This window comes from Polyodon spathula, chromosome 5, assembly GCF_017654505.1.
Source record: "Polyodon spathula isolate WHYD16114869_AA chromosome 5, ASM1765450v1, whole genome shotgun sequence".
NCBI classification, from domain to species: Eukaryota; Metazoa; Chordata; class Actinopteri; order Acipenseriformes; family Polyodontidae; genus Polyodon; species Polyodon spathula.
In genome coordinates, this window is record NC_054538.1 from 11,001,783 (window position 1) to 11,019,344 (window position 17,562).

At 36.2% G+C, this 17,562-nt stretch overlaps 1 protein-coding gene across 1 annotated transcript in view; it reads right to left on the minus strand.

Annotated features, from left to right (window-relative positions):
• Window positions 1-3,399: 3,399 nt before the first annotated feature.
• The window catches only part of LOC121315542 (protein eva-1 homolog C-like), a 105,646-nt gene continuing 91,483 nt past the window's right edge, over window positions 3,400-17,562 (minus strand). The window contains exons 7-8 of the mRNA XM_041249717.1: window positions 14,425-14,598; window positions 3,400-5,261 (exon numbers count right to left, since the gene is read on the minus strand). Coding sequence (XP_041105651.1) covers window positions 4,897-5,261; window positions 14,425-14,598 — 539 coding nt within the window. The 3' untranslated portion in view covers window positions 3,400-4,896. The remainder of the gene's footprint in view (window positions 5,262-14,424; window positions 14,599-17,562) is intronic.

Genomic DNA, 17,562 nt, shown 5'->3' on the forward strand with positions numbered 1-17,562 from the left:
GGAAGAATATTATACTGTATCAAGGGTCAAGTAGAGCCAATAACGTTCTGGTAACACGATAGTGTGTCTCACGTAGGTAATTTCCTTTTAAATATTTTTAAATAAACATAAAGAACAATGTACAAAAACATCAAAATCTGACTAGATTAAACAGTAGCAAGTTATGTGTGTGTGTGTGTGTGTGTGTGTGTCACAAGCAGTTCACACATGGAAGAAATAAATAATAATAATAATAATAATAATAATAATAATAATATAATAATAATAATAATAATAATAATAATTCCTACCCTTCATAATCCTGCATAGATTTTATTTTTTATTTTTTGTCATTCAGTTAAGACAGAGAGACTTTCAAAGATGCAGGGTGGGAAACTGCAATTCAAACCATTTCTTCATGGGAAATACACCACCATTTGTTTTCATTTAGCAGATGTTAGTTTCAATATATGTTTAAGCCTCAAGATATCTCTCTGAGGAGCAATTAATTGAATCTCCATGAAAATGAAAACAATTTTGTGTAAACTCTGAAGTCGAAACGCTAAAGAAAGGGTTAGATGTACTGTACTGTTACATATAACTGTGCAAGTGTTTTGTAATATTTAATTGAATAGTTTAAAACTGTGTACCCTTATAGCTCTAAAGAAATGTGGCAATGAGTTTCATCATTTACAGCATCTCCACTGAGCCATCTGCCATGTGTAACGGGTAGTGTCGTGTGATACCCTGCCGCTGTGATTCTGTTCAGTTCCGTCAGTGAGATGAGATGAGGTTAAAAGCTCCAAAATCACGGATGCAAATAGACCTGTCTGCAGCACAAAGGAATATCCACTAGAAACTGTCCTCAGGGCATCAAATGACTCTGAATGGTTAGGTTTAGGGTTAGGGATGAGGTAAGGGTTGGGGTTGTTTAAGGTTAGGGTCAGGACGGGCTGATGTCGGAGAGGTACAGAGCTTGGGAAGTGAAAGGTGGGAGTGCTGAACAAACGCCATATAATCATCTGATGCTGAGAACAGTTTCAAGTGGCTATTCCTTTTTGCTGTGGCCTGTCTGTTTTGCATAGTGGTTTGGATGCTTGCTTGCGGTGCGCAGGGTCACAGCCAGCCTCACTACTGCCTTCACTTTTACCAAACCTGCCATGTTTGTGTATCTTTTATTATGTATTTATTAATATATTTTAAAAACCCAACTTTTTAGAAATATTATTAGGACAATATTGTGTTTTAACACCAAAAAAAAACCCATAGAAAAAGGTAAATCTGGAATGGAAACAAACTTTACAATAAGTGTTAATCCCAATTAACAAACTGGTTTGACCATAAATGCGAAGATCTACCGGGTATGGCCCCTTCTAAAATCAAAATTAGTTTAGTTTTAGATTTTAGTTTTATTTCTAATAATAATCAACTAACAGAAGTGTTTTGTTACTCAAATTACAACAGTATTGTTTCAAATCAGTTTGTAAACTGTAGATGTGTTTCAGTTCAGGTCCTAATTGTACAACTTTACAAAATGTCTCTGTGTGTGGTACCAGGAAAATAAACCAGATTTAAAGCACATCGTAATTAAATGTTTGAGGTCAGACATGTTCTCCTGCAACCCTGGCTTGTGGGTTGGGAGATTGACATCTTTAAAGCAATAACCTTTAACCCTTAAAGTGTAATAAATCTAATGTTACGATTATCTTATCAACAGAATTTATCCAAGTAATAATAATATATGTATGTGTTATTATATATATATATAGCATTATTATATCATATATAAATATATAGATATATATATATTTATATTCAAAAAAAGTTCTTTTTCTATAAACTCAGTTAAGAAACCTTTGAGCATCTCATACATTCCGCACTAGATTAATAAAAGCTTTTTAGTAAACCTCTATAGTGTGTCAAACCTTGATAAGATTTCAGCAATACACTGGATTGTGAATAATAATTTATTACACTATGTAACACAATTTTTGTTCCTGGGTAGTAAGTGTTATTTCCTAATTGCTTATGCCTCAAAAGTATAGAAAATGTCTATTATTCCCCACAAACTTTGCTTTTGTGACCAGGACAGTGATATTTTCAAAATATACCTATTTCCAATGAGAAAATGGGCAAATTTGTGTCTTTTCGTTCACATAAAGTCAGAAAAAAACAGCATATGAATCCAAATTAACATATGTTTATACTAAAGTAATACAAAGATGACTACAAAAGATTTAGAAGTGAGTAGTTTTTCGAGATTTACGATTAAACTGTAAATCACTTTCATGAATCAGCCCCCAAATATAGACTCCCATCATGTTCTCGTTATACTGTCCTTGGTAGCGGCGTTCAAAGTCCAGTATATCCTGGTGGAAGCGCTCGCCTTGCTCCTCCGAGTACGCTCCCATGTTCTCCTCGAATTTATCAAGATGAATCAAGGATATGGACTTTGAGGACATCCTACAGCCCATTGTGCCGTAGTTCTTCACCAGAGTCTCAACCAGCTCCACATAGTTTTCGGCCTTGTGATTGCCCAGGAAGCCCCGAACCTGCGACAAAGCTGTTCCAAGCCGCTTTCTCCTTACTAGTGAGCTTCTTGGGGAATTCATTGCACTCCAGGATCTTCTTTATCTGTGGTCCGACGAAGACACCGGCTTTGACCTTTGCCTCAGACAGCTTAGGGAAGAAGTCTTGAAGGTACTTGAAGGCTGCCGACTCCTTATCTAGAACTCTGACAAATTGTTTCATAAGGCCCAATTTGATGTGCAGTGGTGGCATCAGCACCTTTCGGGGGTCCACCAGTGGCTCCCACTTGACGTTGTTCCTCCCCACAGAGAACTCGGTCCGCTGTGGCCAGTCCCGCCTGTGGTAGTGCGCCTTGGTGTCCCTGCTGTCCCAAAGGCAAAGATAGCAGGGAAACTTGGTCAGACCGCCTTGGAGACCCATCAGGAATGCCACCATTGCAGCCTCTTGATGCCATCTCAGAAAAATGCAGATATGTATCCACTTAGGCAGCTGGAACTAAACTGAACTGGTGGGCTTAAGGCCCCTGTATTTATACTACTATTTATATTACTAGAAAGTTCTAGAAAGTTCTAGAAGTTACTCCAAGTTTACTCAGCACTGAATCTATCTGGAATGTTATGGAAAATAGGTGAATTTCAAAATATCACTGCCCTGGTCACAAAAGCAAAGTTTGTGGGGAATAATAGCCATTTTCTATACTTTTGAGGCATAAGCAATTAGGAAATAACACTTACTACCCAGGAACCAAAAAAAATAAAAAATCTTACACAGTGTTATAAATGTATGATTGTCGAGGAATAGCATGAGGACATCTTTTGGTGTAGCTTTTAAAAACCTCAAAAAAATAGTTCAAGGTCACTCCATTGCAGAAAGAGAAATGCATTTTTATTTATACCATTTCTAACTGACAAATATGTATGTATTTATATACAAAGAGGCCTTCTGGAGAAAATGACAAAACTGCATAAGATACTGGGCATCGTGTGAAACATGATTTACATGTTTCAGTTATCACCTAGACTTTGAAGGCAACACAGTCCCATAAGGGAATGTTTCAATTTGTACTAGTGAGATGGAAGAACACTAAAAAAAATAATACTTAAAAAAAATTGTAAGAATACACCATATAGAAATAAAGAATAATGCTGTTCATTATATTCAATCTATCTAGTGTGCAGCTCTTCTGGTTATTAACACCACTGCAATAAAAACTGTACTTACTCTGGTTGAGTCCATCCAGATATGAATGTTCTTTTCTAGCAAAAGTAATGCAGGATGAGGTTCATTTTTTTTTTCAAAAGATGAAGCAGTTTTTTTAACACAACTCAAGGTTGTAAAAACATGTATTGATGGTTTCACAGACCCTGGATTACATAATGTTACCTTAGGTAAGACAGGCAAGACTAGTGTTAGTCAGGGTGTGTGAAACCAGCCGTTAATCATGTATTCCTTTTACAAACTGCTTTGTATGCCCTGACTTCACACACTTGTGACTCAACCCTTATCTTGCCAGGGGATTACTGTGTAGAAAATAACTGGGCTTTAATGTCTGTCTAGAACTACTGTATAGCTTAACTAGCAGTTAAAGGTACACCATTATGCAGTTTCTGAAAAACACCAAGATAGTCAACCTCTTTGAGGTTTTTAACAGTTTTTTTAAGAAAAAAATTCTGACACATCTCAAGAAATGTAGTCGTTAATCTTCATAGAAAGAAAATACAAAATGTACAAGTAAAATACTAGGATTTCATCCCTGAGGTGTCAGTTAAAGCTTTGCCACTGTATAGAAGGATTACACGACAAATAACAACAAAACTGTTAAATAATAAAATATATTTTATAATGTCTAAGGGCTGAGATGATTTTACAACATTTTTGTAAAAGTATTAGAGTGTCCCAAATGTCTGTCTGTTAGGATGTGGGGGGTCCTTGAAACATCCTTTATACATCATGCCATGGGCACTGGTTCAAAGAGATCTGTGCACTGGGAGCAAAAAGCTTCCTCTTCTATTGTTATAGCAATTCAACACCACACTTTCTCCAAGCCCAAAAGTGCTTGTACTGTGGCTATTGCCATTTTCATAATTTATTGGTTTCATAATTATGGCCGATATTCCTAAGACCTCACAGACTTTGTTAATAAACAGAGGCAAAACTGTCAGTGCTGTGAGTAGCTATTGGTTCTCATATAGAACTTTATTTGAATAAACAGTGATTATCAATCTCCAGCTTCACTTGCTGAAAAGCTTATTCTCACTGAGTCGATGGGAGCTTCCCAGTTAGCGTCCCCCATTTAATGCCCTAAAAACTTGTTAAGGCCTGGCAAACTGCTATTACTCCCAAGCCCAAAGCAGCAGGTCTATTATAAGAGTAACACTAATCCCATCACTAGTAATAACGGTTCAAACTGCGGGTGCCCGGGATATCCGGTTGTCCGTTCATCCAGATCTCCCGGATTATCCGTTCTCGCTCCTCAAGCCTCTGCGCTCGCTCCAGCTCCTCTGCTGAAGTAAAAACGTTCATGTTCAAAGTCCTCTCGAAGCGCCGGTGTCGCCGTGCAGACAGATCCGAGGTGGTGTCCCAGTCGCTGTCGCTACTGTCGCTGTCACTGACCACGTTCTTCTGAGGCTTCTTGGCAGGGGCAGCTTTGCAGTCTGTCCTGCAGGAGATCTGCACCACCACAGCACACAGTGTCAAGATGAGGCCAATACAGATGCTGGACACAAAGTACAAGGCTGCTCGCTCAGGGTTTTCTGTAACAGAAAAGTATGATGTGATTAGATGCTGATTCAAACACTCGTGTTGCATGCATGCTGCCCTAATCTAAAACACAAAATGAGCCCACGCAATTAGGATAGGGAAAGCTTCTTGTTCTTTTTTCTCTTTTTTTTTTTTTTTTTTTATTAAGCAAGCAGATGTTAATTAGGGTGTATAAAATATACTTTACTTTAAAACTGTGGTGAAACAGACACGTTTAAAGACAATGAACTACAGCATTTTATGACTTTAAAAAATCTTTCTAAATGTCAAAGGGCACACAGTGAAATCATTGCTGTAAGAGTCTGGATAGCACAGAGGACTTAACGCACCTGGACACTATTTTTGTCAGACACACATTGAAAAATGTATTTATCAGTCAGTGTTTCTGTAATGTATTCAGAATACATGCCAAGGAAGTGAACTATGCAAAATAACTTGAATTAATTTTTAATAAATGTATGCAAATTGCAAAAAAAAATAATAATAAAAAGGGAAAATGCATGGGAAAGCACAAGCAATGGGAAAACGACTGTGAGTAGAATCTATCAGAGGCCAAGGCAGACCCAATAGCAAAATAACTAGGGTACTTCTGAGGGTTTTGCTTTGAGGTTAACTAAACAAAAAAGCAACAAAAAAGCAACAAAGCAATTTTAAGTAGTTTTAAATATTTAGTCAGTTCATTCTTTCTTCTTGTGTATATTCCATAGATACATTATAAGTGGATACATTTTTTCCACATGTTTTTCTAATTCTGTTTTTCTCTATACTCTTTCCCCTGTACAATTTGTCTTTGAAATTCTGGCCTTTATGTGAAACCTACTCTGCATGATTCCTAATGTGTTTTTCAGCTAGCTATATAAGTTCCCTCGAGGGTTACATGAAAATATTTTTGGTGGTTGTGATGGTTTTGATTTATTTCCCTTGTTCCTACCAGGTAGTGTGTCTGATAGTTTAAGGGAAGTCGAGAAGCAGTCAAATGTAAATTCCTTTCCACTTGATTTTCCCTATAGAATATCAGCTACTGTGGAAGTCAATATTCAGGATGCCATTTATTACTACTGTCATGGAAAAGTAATTTACAACTTACAGTGGTTTAGCTGAACATGCCTTTAAACAGCCATGTGGTCAAACCAGTAGAACAGAACTGATAAAGGCCAGTTCAATTGTATTGTTTTAATGGTACAAAACTAGCAATCAGCTATTTTACACACTTGCTTCAAAATAGGGCCTTTGTAGTTTTTACAGTGTTATCAATTACTTGTATGTGTACTTTTTCTTATGCTTTATTCTTTTATTAGTGTCCAGTGGGCTATTTCCATGTTCCAACCATTTTTAGTGCATTAAGTATAAAACATAGATTAAACAGTGGTTTTCAACCTTTTTTTAAAACTGTACCCCTTCTGTCTGAAGTTTCAACTGAAGTACCCTTTGACAATTCTCGCTCTGCTGAACGGTCCACAGTTGCAAACGTATAAGGGGCAGAATAATCTGATTAAAAAATGCATTTATTATGTCACAACATAATATATAATTTATGTCACAACAGTTTGGGACTGACAAACACCTGGTTTAGGGCAGAATACCAAACACTAGTTTTTATCATTTTAATTCTTTGAGTGTACAGAATCAAAACATGGTATTTGGAAATCTCCTCGGAAACACACATATTCACTTTCTATTCTGCAAAGTTATTATAAATAATCCAAAATAGTCTGTACTGTAAATGTTTATCACGTTACCATTTACTTCCCATCTCAGCATAATTATGTATACCAAACTTAAAATGTTTACAACATCAAAAACATTAACCTCAAGATAAAACTATAATACCTAACATTGACAAACTTTTGTATCATTATTATTTATGTTAACTGAAGCATGTATACATCTAAAAATGCAGCAAGATTATGGTTCACTGATAAGTATTCAATTATACAATAAGTTGAAAACTGCAAAATTCATGAGCAGCGCAGAGCACTCTGAGAGAGCACTCTGAGCAGAGCTCTCCGTAGGCAGAATCGCCAGACACCTGCTTCACCCACTCTAATGTTAGAGTGGAAATCCGTTCAATTTAAATCAGGCATGCTTACAGCTGGATGATCATTTTGAAACTATACTATACTAACCTTTGAGCTGCTAAACAAAAAAACGAAATATTTATGCAAAGTGGTTTAGAGATAATATATAATACCTTTGAAAGAATAAATTCAAGATCATTGTCTTCTTTTCTTTTCGTTTTTATTTTTGCATTTTTTAGTTGTTCTACATCCCCCTATAATCCCTCTTGGAATTAACTCTTAGAATTAACTTTTTGCTCCCATATCAGCAAAGCAAATTTAGACATAAATGTGTCAATACATTGCTCTGAAATTGAATCAGCCACATGAAATCAATGCATTAAAACACTCCTGACTCAACAGCACAGTTAAATCCTGTCTCAGCATCTTGCTGTACTAAGCAGACAGTAAAGCGCAGTTTAAATCAAACTACACATATAACAATTCATATTAAGCCCTATATTTTATGTCAATGTCCTGTCTGACAGAAGTAGAATTATGGCTACAGTAAGGATTAGATTTCATAAGATTGATCTAATTTGACTGTGTTTCTTCAGGTGACTGTTCAGAGTAAGAACAAACCACTTATATTACCTGACCAGTCAGAGATACTTAAAGGAGTAGTATCCATTTCTTCAACATGGCTCTGAGCAATCAGTATTTGCAATATTTAGAAGTAGACTGTCTGCAAGTGGCAGGAAGAGGGAGTAGAGCTCATTCAGGAAGCCATGTGATTTTATTATGAAAGCCACTGGGTGGTGTTTGAGGGCAGTGGGCTGGTAACTGCTTGTGATGAAAACTACCATATAAAGAGTATAACCACACTGCTTGATTTGTCAGCCCCTTTGTACGGTAATAAAGTCCAATAAAAAATAGGAAACATACCAAGTAGTGTTTTTTTTTGTTTTGTTTTGTTTTTTTTTTACTAAAGAAATAACTAATGCATTGAAAGTCACATTAAAATATGGCTAATGAATAATAGTAATACAATTATTTTCATAATGAAAACAAAGGAATCATTATTTTCATCAAATTCACCATATCAAAGTTTCGGACAATACTGTATATCCTTCAGTTAGACACCGTGCATTGTCTATGTACCTGTTGGTCTATAACCCTGAGGATTCACAGCATTGTTTAAATTCTGCGAGAACAGTTCTTGTTTTGATTTATTTTGATAAATTAATTACTAATATCAAAAACGGCACCTGGTTTTTTCGTGAAATAACAAAATATAGAACAAAATGAATATATATGTATGTATACACACATACAATGCCCCCTTGAACTTTTTTCACATTTTGTTATGTCAGTGCCTCAGAGTTTCATGCACTTAAATCAGGATTCTTTTCTACCTATCTACACACCATACTCCACACTGTTAAGGGGAAAAAGGTTTTAATGGGAAAAAAATTAAAAAATACAAAACTGAAAGATCGTATTTAGATAAGTCTCCATCCTCCTGAGTTAATACTTGGTGGAAGCACCTTTGGCAGCAATTACAGCTGTGAGTTTGTTGGGATAGGTCTCTGCCAACTTTGCACACCTAGATTTGGCAATATTCGACCATTCTTCTTTACAAAACTGTTCAATCTCTGAAAAGTTCCTTGGGGAGTGTTGATGGACAGCAATCTTCAAGTCATGCCACAAATTTTCGTTTGGATTTTGGCTGGGGCTCTGACTGGGCCACTCAAGGACATTTACCTTTTTGATCCTTAGCCACTCCAGTGTAGCTCTGACTGTGTGCTTTGGGTCGTTGTCATGCTGAAAGGTGAACTTCTGTCCCAGTTTCAGCTTTCTTGCAGAGGGCAGCAGGTTTTCCTCAAGGACTCCTCTGTACTTTGCTCCATTCATTTTCCCTGCTATCCTGACAAGTGCCCCAGTCCCTGCCGATGAGAAACATCCCCATAACATGATGCTACCACCACCATGCTTCACAGTAGGGATGGTGTTCTTTGGGTGATGCGCTGTGTTGGGTTTGCGCCAAACATAACGCTTTGCATTTAGGCCAAAAAGTTCCATTTTAGTTTCGTCAGACCACAAAACTTTTTGCCACATGGCTACAGAATCTCCTCAGTGTTTTTTTTTTTGCATACTTCAAAACGAAATTCAAGGTGGGCTTTCTTGAGTAATGGCTTCCTTCTTGCCACCCTACCATACAGGCCAGATTTGTGGAGTGCTTGGGATATTGTTGTCACATGCACACTTTGACCAATCTAGGCCATAAAAGCCTGTACCTCTTGCAAAGTGGCCACTGGCCTCTTGGTAGCCTCTCTGATCAGTCTCCTTCTTGCTCGGTCATCCAGTTTGGAGGGACGGCCTGATCTAGACAGGGTCTTGGTGGAGCCATACACCTTCCATTTCGTAATAATCATCTTGACCATGCTCCAAGGGATATTCAAGGCCTTTGATATTTTTTTTATACCCATCCCCTGATCTGTGCCTTTTAACAACTTTGTCCTGGGGTTCTTTTGAAAGGACCTTTGTGCTCATGGTTGAGTCTTTGCATTGAAATGCACTACTCAGCAGAGGGAACCTACAGGAACTGGTAAATTTATCCTGAAATCATGTGAATCAATACAATTTAACACAGGTGGAGACCACTTAACTTGGTGTGTGATTTTAAAGGTGATTGGTTACACCTGAGCTAATTTAGGATTGCTATTACAAGGGGGGTAGCTTATCCAACCAAGCTATTTCAGTTTTTATTTTTAATTAATTTTCTACAAATTTCTAGAATATTTATTTCACTTGGAAATTGTGGGTGTAGATAAATGAAAAAAAAAAACAATTTTAATGCATTTTAATTCCAGGTTATAAGGCAACAAAAGGTGAACATTTTGAAAGGGTGTGTAGACTTTCTATTTATATATATATATATATATATATATATATATATATATATATATATATATATATATATATATATATATATATACACAGCTGTGCAAAAGTCTTAGACATGTTGCATTTTCTATTCTGATGCATTATGTGCATCAACAATTTACTCAAAGCCTTCACTACTGTTTTCTACTATTATAACAACCTTACCTCCATAAAGAAAGAAAAACATTGAGTGAAATTGCTTGCATCACACGAATTTCAAGGTGTGGTATCCGAAGCATAATCAACAAGTACAGAGAAACATCATCTGTAATTGACAAACCCAGGACTGGAAGACCCAAAAAGCTGTCTAACAAGGATAAGCAATACTTGAAGATAATATCCTTAAGGAATAGAAAGAAGACAAGCATTGAATTAACAACAGAACTGGCAGAAGGCACAGATGTCGTTGTCCATCCATTAGCAGTCTAAAGCACCTTTGACCATTGTTCCATAGTCCAATTTCTGTGTTCTTGTGCATATTTTAGCCTTTTAGTCTTATTCCCCTTTCTTATCAGAGGTATTCTTACTGAAACACATCCTTTAAGTCCTGATTTCAACAGTGACCTTTGCACTGTTGATTTGAAGGACAATGGCACCTGTACCATCTGCCAGGTCTGTAGTCAATTTAATTCTGGAGCAAAAATAGGTTTTAAGAGTGTGAGTCGCCAAATATTTTGGTCACAAATATTTATGACTTTACAGTATTTTGTTTAACTATAGCTGATACAGCATAAGTAAGTAACTAAACAACACAAACAAATAACAGAAAATATTTTCGAAGTTCATACCAGAAGTTTTTGTCTTTTTTTGTAGTATGTTTTGTAATAAATTTTCTGTTAGGTCACAGAATCGCAGTTCAGCTGTTTTTTCATTCAGCCTTTTTATCTTGTCTCACTTCGCAACTTCCACCTCCCGAGTGAAGGATACTTTTCCCCTATGAAAAGGGGTTCACTGACACTTGGTGAACCAATTACTGATCTTTATCTAAATAGATAACGACAGTGTTGCTGATAATAGATACATTACTATTATCAGCAATTGGTGAAAAAAAAACCAATTTTTTGCTCCTATTTGATGAGTTGTAACCACTCTTAGGCCAGAATGTCCAAGCCACTGATATAGATTATATATATATATATATATATATATATATATATATATATATATATCTATATAATATATATATATATATAAGCCTGATTTCGGCTAAACGGTTAAGTTATTTTTAATTATTAAAATACCAGGGTTTATTATATTAGACTGAAGTTAAAATTAAAAAGCAGGTTAAGTATATTAGTCGAAACATATGAGCAAATGAGTAAGTAGGTCGCCTAGTAGTATTATAAATTGTGTAGGAGCAACTTTGAATAACAAGTGATCTTTCTTAATCTGAGTCTTAGACTATTGGCATACCTTACACTTGATCTATCAAATGCTCTGTGGAATGCAGAATGTCTACACCGGTTGGGGGGGCCCGGGGGGGGGTGTTAGGGTGGGGGCCTCGTCAGTGCCTGCATGCAGATCTCAGCAGGAGCCCATGTTTGGTATGTGTCTTATTTCAACAAGGGAGGTAAATTAAATGAGGAAATTAAACTTCTGCCTTTACCAGCTGCTTAAAACTGATGATTTATGGCAACACAAGCTGTCATGCCAGCATGTCAGTATTGACAGATTTTTTTTTTTTTCAAGGGAGGTGGTGTGGTGAGGATACGGTGATGTTAGTACTACTATCCAGTATAGCCGGATCCATGTACTACTATTAATTAGATGAAGACACTTATATAAATTAGAAAGGTGGTTGCCTAACACAACAAATCCTGCCAATGTGCATTCACAAATTATTAGGCTCAATCATCAAATCGCTTATTAGCCAGTGAGAGGGCGTTTTTGTTACCCCAACATTATAAAGGTATATGAAATATTTTTAAAACAATTCAACAAGACATTCACAAGGTGCCACAGACACATACATCTAGCCACGCAATAAAATGAGTTTTTTTTTTTTTTTTTACTCCATTTTAAAAACGTACTTTCGAAAATTCTAACTACATTACAAAGAAATGCCTATTCTTCAAATGTCCGGTGACCACTGATAAATTAGTCCATTGTGGGAATTTAAAACAGCTAGTGTTCCCTGTGCCAAGTTCACTGTAACACAAGTACACATACTTTACAGTATAATCAGGGTTAAAACAGTAGCACCCAAGCATACTGCTGAATATTCACACTCGAGGCACTTACTGTATGTGAGGATTTACTTTAGAACCAAGGTGAATATGGTTAGTAAATATTCAGGTACAGTACATCTTCCCCCTTTCCCGTGAAACATTTCCTCATTTTGTGGGGACCCATTCACTGCAACATTAACCTCTCTATCACTATAAATAGACAACACTGTACTAAGTACAGCGTTAAAAGTCTGCTTCCACCCTTATATTGAACAGGGACAGTAGCTGCTTGGCTTCACAGTGGGAGCAACTCTGCTCCACTTTATGTGGGACAGGAGCTTATTAGTCTTTATGTCATAACCTGCACATGATCCATTTTACAAAATGTAACTGTGTTTGGTAGTTTATGGAGTTGATGCACAACTATGGCTTTTTAGTAATCATCAGCTACTGCAAAAAAAGAAAATAGTTCAAGATTGGTTTATCTTTCACTAGAATACTATCGTCAACTTAACCTACTGTATCACAATAAACACTGTTCCTATGAACTAACATACTTTAAAAAGAATCCTTAATATATATATATATATATATATATATATATATATATATATATATATATATATATATATACAATCATAAACACTGCAACTGGTTTTTAAACATACACACTTTACTGTTTGTCTATTCTGGGTCTATAAGAAGACATGCAAAAAACTTAGACCATATATGACAAGGTTAATTGTAAAGGAATAACTTTTCACCTGGGAAATTTCCAGTGGTCCTCTGTAGCTGTGGTTGCTGTAAACTCATTCCCCAAAAAGGTGACTCAGAAAGACTTATTCTCTAGATCAGACTCTGGTATGTACGGTTTCAATTAAACCATTTGTTTTTATCTTTGAGTTTTAATGATTCATGTAGTTTTTTTTTTATCAGTATGGTTTGAATTTGATGGGTTTTTTTTTTTACTTTTGTGGTTCAATCTTCTGTTGTCTATTACCTACTGTAATGTATATTTCCTGTTTCTAAAAGGAACAAATGATGTGTATCTTTAACATCAACAACATTACTGCTAATTCTCTGTGCATCACACAAATGTCAGAGAACACCCCTGAGAGATCTAAAAGTTGAGCTTGACTAATCAAAACAGAATCTGATCTTTTTTACTATTCCAACATTTCTCTTATTTACCAGCAGATCTTTATGTCAGACTGCTGACTGAGGTCTGCATTTCACAATGCAGTGGCCCTCAGACTATGGCGCAAGTGAGCACTTAAAGCCATTCAGGACCAGTTGATAAATGATTTCTGGAAGCCACAAGTTTCCATTCCCAGACCAACAAATGACATCTGAACCACAAAAGTTCTGGTCCCATCCAGCTGAAAGTCTGGGAAGCTCAGAAACAGAGCTACTGTATGCTGGTAAACAAGTTATTTATAGTCAGCCCTCTGTGATTTCAGCTGACCTCTTACGGGAAACTAATCTAAAGTAAGTTCAGACGTTATAAAAGGGACATCGTTTAACCAAGTAGAATGCATAAACCTTGCATCCAATAGTAATAGAGAGGTGAGGGGTGACAATGAGAAGGAGTCAAACTAAGACCTTACAATCCACTTCAACTAAAGGACTGCACTGCACCTGCTCTGCCACAGCTAACTATTAATATAACCTTAGCTGATATGACCTGCTCACATCTCTTTCTCAAGCATTATATTAAACGTAAATGTGTGCTCTTGCGTTCTGCCTATTACATGTACTGACTTTAGCCATAATTTTTCAATTATTATTATACACCTCATGGGTTGTCAGCCTATCAGGTTCCATGTAGATCTGTCATTATCCAATAGGTGGACGCCCTCTAAAGTCACCAGGACTTAGCTCTAAAGTTACAGTAACAAGGCTTCGACTTGGGGCACCTATAACTTTTAACAAGGTGTTATACAGCAGAGGGATGCATTACACATTGATGTTTATGGTTAATTTTTATTATTACTAAGGATTTACAAAATGAAAGTAGCGTCTGCTTAAGGACTGATCTGACTTACCCAGGATAAAAGAATAGGCAGCAAGAATGTTGCTTAGCAATGCCATCTCTGTGCTGATAGGCTTTGACTCCATGCTGCTGTTCATCATCTGTCTAGGCTTTTCATACAAAGGGACCAGCGAGGACTTCTCTTCCATGGGGTAGAACCCAGATACCCTTCCTGTCTTCTTTTTCTCTGCACACCAAACAAATCAAAGCAAAGTCACATCTCAGGTCCCTTAAACTGCAGCATACTGGAGCGCGGCAGGAAGGCACCATGTATTCCCAGAGAAAGTTGGGCTAGACATGGTCGACATCAGCCAGGTGGTGAAAATATAATACATTTACAACACAGGTACCGAAAGTAAGCCTTTGAGAATATTCTAATATTTCTTTGTTATTGGTTACACATCTTCATGGATAATTTTTTAGTGGATTATATTTATCAAATGTATTTCTTTTAGTTTATCTTTTTCTGCATGGCCTGCATAATATAAACTGAAGATTGTTGTATGAATTATTTTTTATATTTTTTTATGGACCAAAAATGTCTACATACAGTAGCACTCATACTGTAATTGTGAATTAGGTATACAATCTCGTCAATAAGGTTGCTTAAAAACAATTGTAGGTCCTACATGTTTACTTACTGGATATTTCTGTGAAATAACTGCTGCATAATATCTCTAGAATTTAGGACTATGTAACAATGAGCTCATGGTGCTTTACTAGTGAACTAACTCTCAATATAGGCCCTTAATATTGTGTATTTTGTTTGAACCAAAAGCATACATACATGTATCTCTTTTTTATGATTTAGAAGCACAGAATATGTACTCTAAAGGCTTTGTAAAATGTGACTGTTTCAATTTCCAATGCAGACAATAATATCTCCTGTAATGTCTGACTGTGGTCAAAATTTGAAAACAAGTCAAAACAGTTGAGCCATTTACAAGAATTAAGGAAAACGTTTAAATTTCAACAGTTTGTGTTTGGCTTTAATTCTGAAAGCAAACATGTATAAATTAAATCAATTGCAACACGACTGGTGGCAGTCTCCCATTGTCAGACCTCACATGTGAGCTGCCTTCTAGTACAGTTTACTGTATTATTGACATAGGATTAAAGGGGTTTTGCATAAGTGAGTTGGCACCAGACCTTTGGTACAGTATTTTATATGATGCACATATTATCACAATTGTCTTCTGAATTCCTCGATCTTTGCTGTCCCAACCAGACCTCACCAAGATACTTCCACACCAGTCTGGGGTTTGTATTGTCCAAGGACAAACAGAAGTAAACCTGGCACACACACTTTGCTAGGCATGTGAAAATAACCTGAATATTGTGGCTAACATCACTAAATATTTCAAGTGTATCGTCTAGCTTTGATTCTAAGAGGTGAAAGTAACACAAATTAAGTTGTGAAAGCCTCAAGCATCAACAACAAACTCAATGTTAATATATGCCAATTTGAAAATGCTGAACACACAATTTGATTTAATATACGTCAGATTTACAAAGCTCAATAATTTTTTTAAGTTATATTAGCTATAATATGATCTTTATATTTCACATTGATTTGCTTAATTGTGGTGTTACTGGATCATTTTAGAGATTATCAACTTTATTAAGGTAGCATATCCTTTTTTTCTTAGTCAAGCAGAAACATAAATAAAATAGAATTGTATGAAATAAAATGATAATTGATTGCTTTGCATTTCTTTTCTTTAAAATCGCAAAATCGTGATCTGTCTGACCAAAGTGAGAGGACTTGTAAATCCCCAGGCTTTAGCTGAACTGTAGGGTGTGAGGTCAGAGTGGAGAGTGCTTGCGTTGGATCTTAACACAGAAGATATCATATATTTAAAAAAAAAAACTGCATACACACTGATGTCTGCAATTACTGTAATGTATTTCATTTTTATACCACATTGTTAAAAAATCCGAACATAATGTTTTTGGTGCCACAAACAATCCATTTGTTGTTAAGATCTGAAGCAAACACTCTTCATCCCAATTTTAGATCAGTGTGTGCAGCTTTACTGGCTCTTTTTAATACATTTTAATTTGTGTTGGTGTCTGACTAATAAAACATTATGTAAAAAAATGCTCAATATCAAGGGGCCTGAGTCCTTAACTGCCAGTGGGGGCAGTGAGAAGTTTTTTTAACACTGTTGATCCAAGGGCGCTTTTCAGACTTGACGAGAATGATGTCACTGCAGATATTCTTCTTACTGCATGGTCATGGGATCTCCATCTGTTTAATTTATCCAAGCCATTTAATAAACTTTTTAATATGAGTAGCCAATTTAAGTAAGTTGGTGTCACCTAATAGGGATACTGATAATTGGAATTTCTGCTTAAATGGGATACAACTCTGGGAGACGGTTCTTCCCAATGCGGTTTATATCATTTAACTGGGACGTCCCTTCATTTAACCGGGATACAGTATTTTCAAATGATGACCAGAAATCGCTTTTCAGAGCAAGACAGGTTCACTTAGCACAGCGCAGGGAGTATGTGAGTACACTGGCTTGTGTAAATTGTGTAAACCACGCTGATCTTGAAGGAGCTGCTGGAGTCTCCTGTGGTTTCAGAGGCTGCTGTTGCAAAGAAAGTTGGCATGTCAAAATCGCAGGTGTCTCGCCTTGTGATAAGATGTGATTTCATTCTCTTTCATTTCATGTAGAAATAAAAAAACAGCAATTTAAAATTGTTTAGGAATAAAACAAAAACTATTGACTCATATTTCAAATTATGTTTTTAACATTTAATCATAATGCGATGTGATTGCATTATTTTTCTTTTCATTTAGAAACAAACAAGTGTGACTAAGGTTGTCTCAGATGCCTCTCATTTAATTGGGACAGCTGATTATTCGGGATAATTTTCCCGAGGCATCCCGATAAAGCGACACCGACTGTACTGTAGTTAGTAAAATTATAGAGTCTAAGGTATTTTATGGAAGCAATAGCAGTATTATTATTATTCACAATTATTAAATGTAGTTTACGTTTGATAAACTCAAAAGGTGGCATTGGTTATTCATCAAAGCATGACGGTTTCCCTGACAGATCTTCTTTTAATTCTTTTTTTTTTTTTTCAGTAACACAAAAATTCTGAGCTGCAGGGAAACTTAGGATAAGCAAACACAACT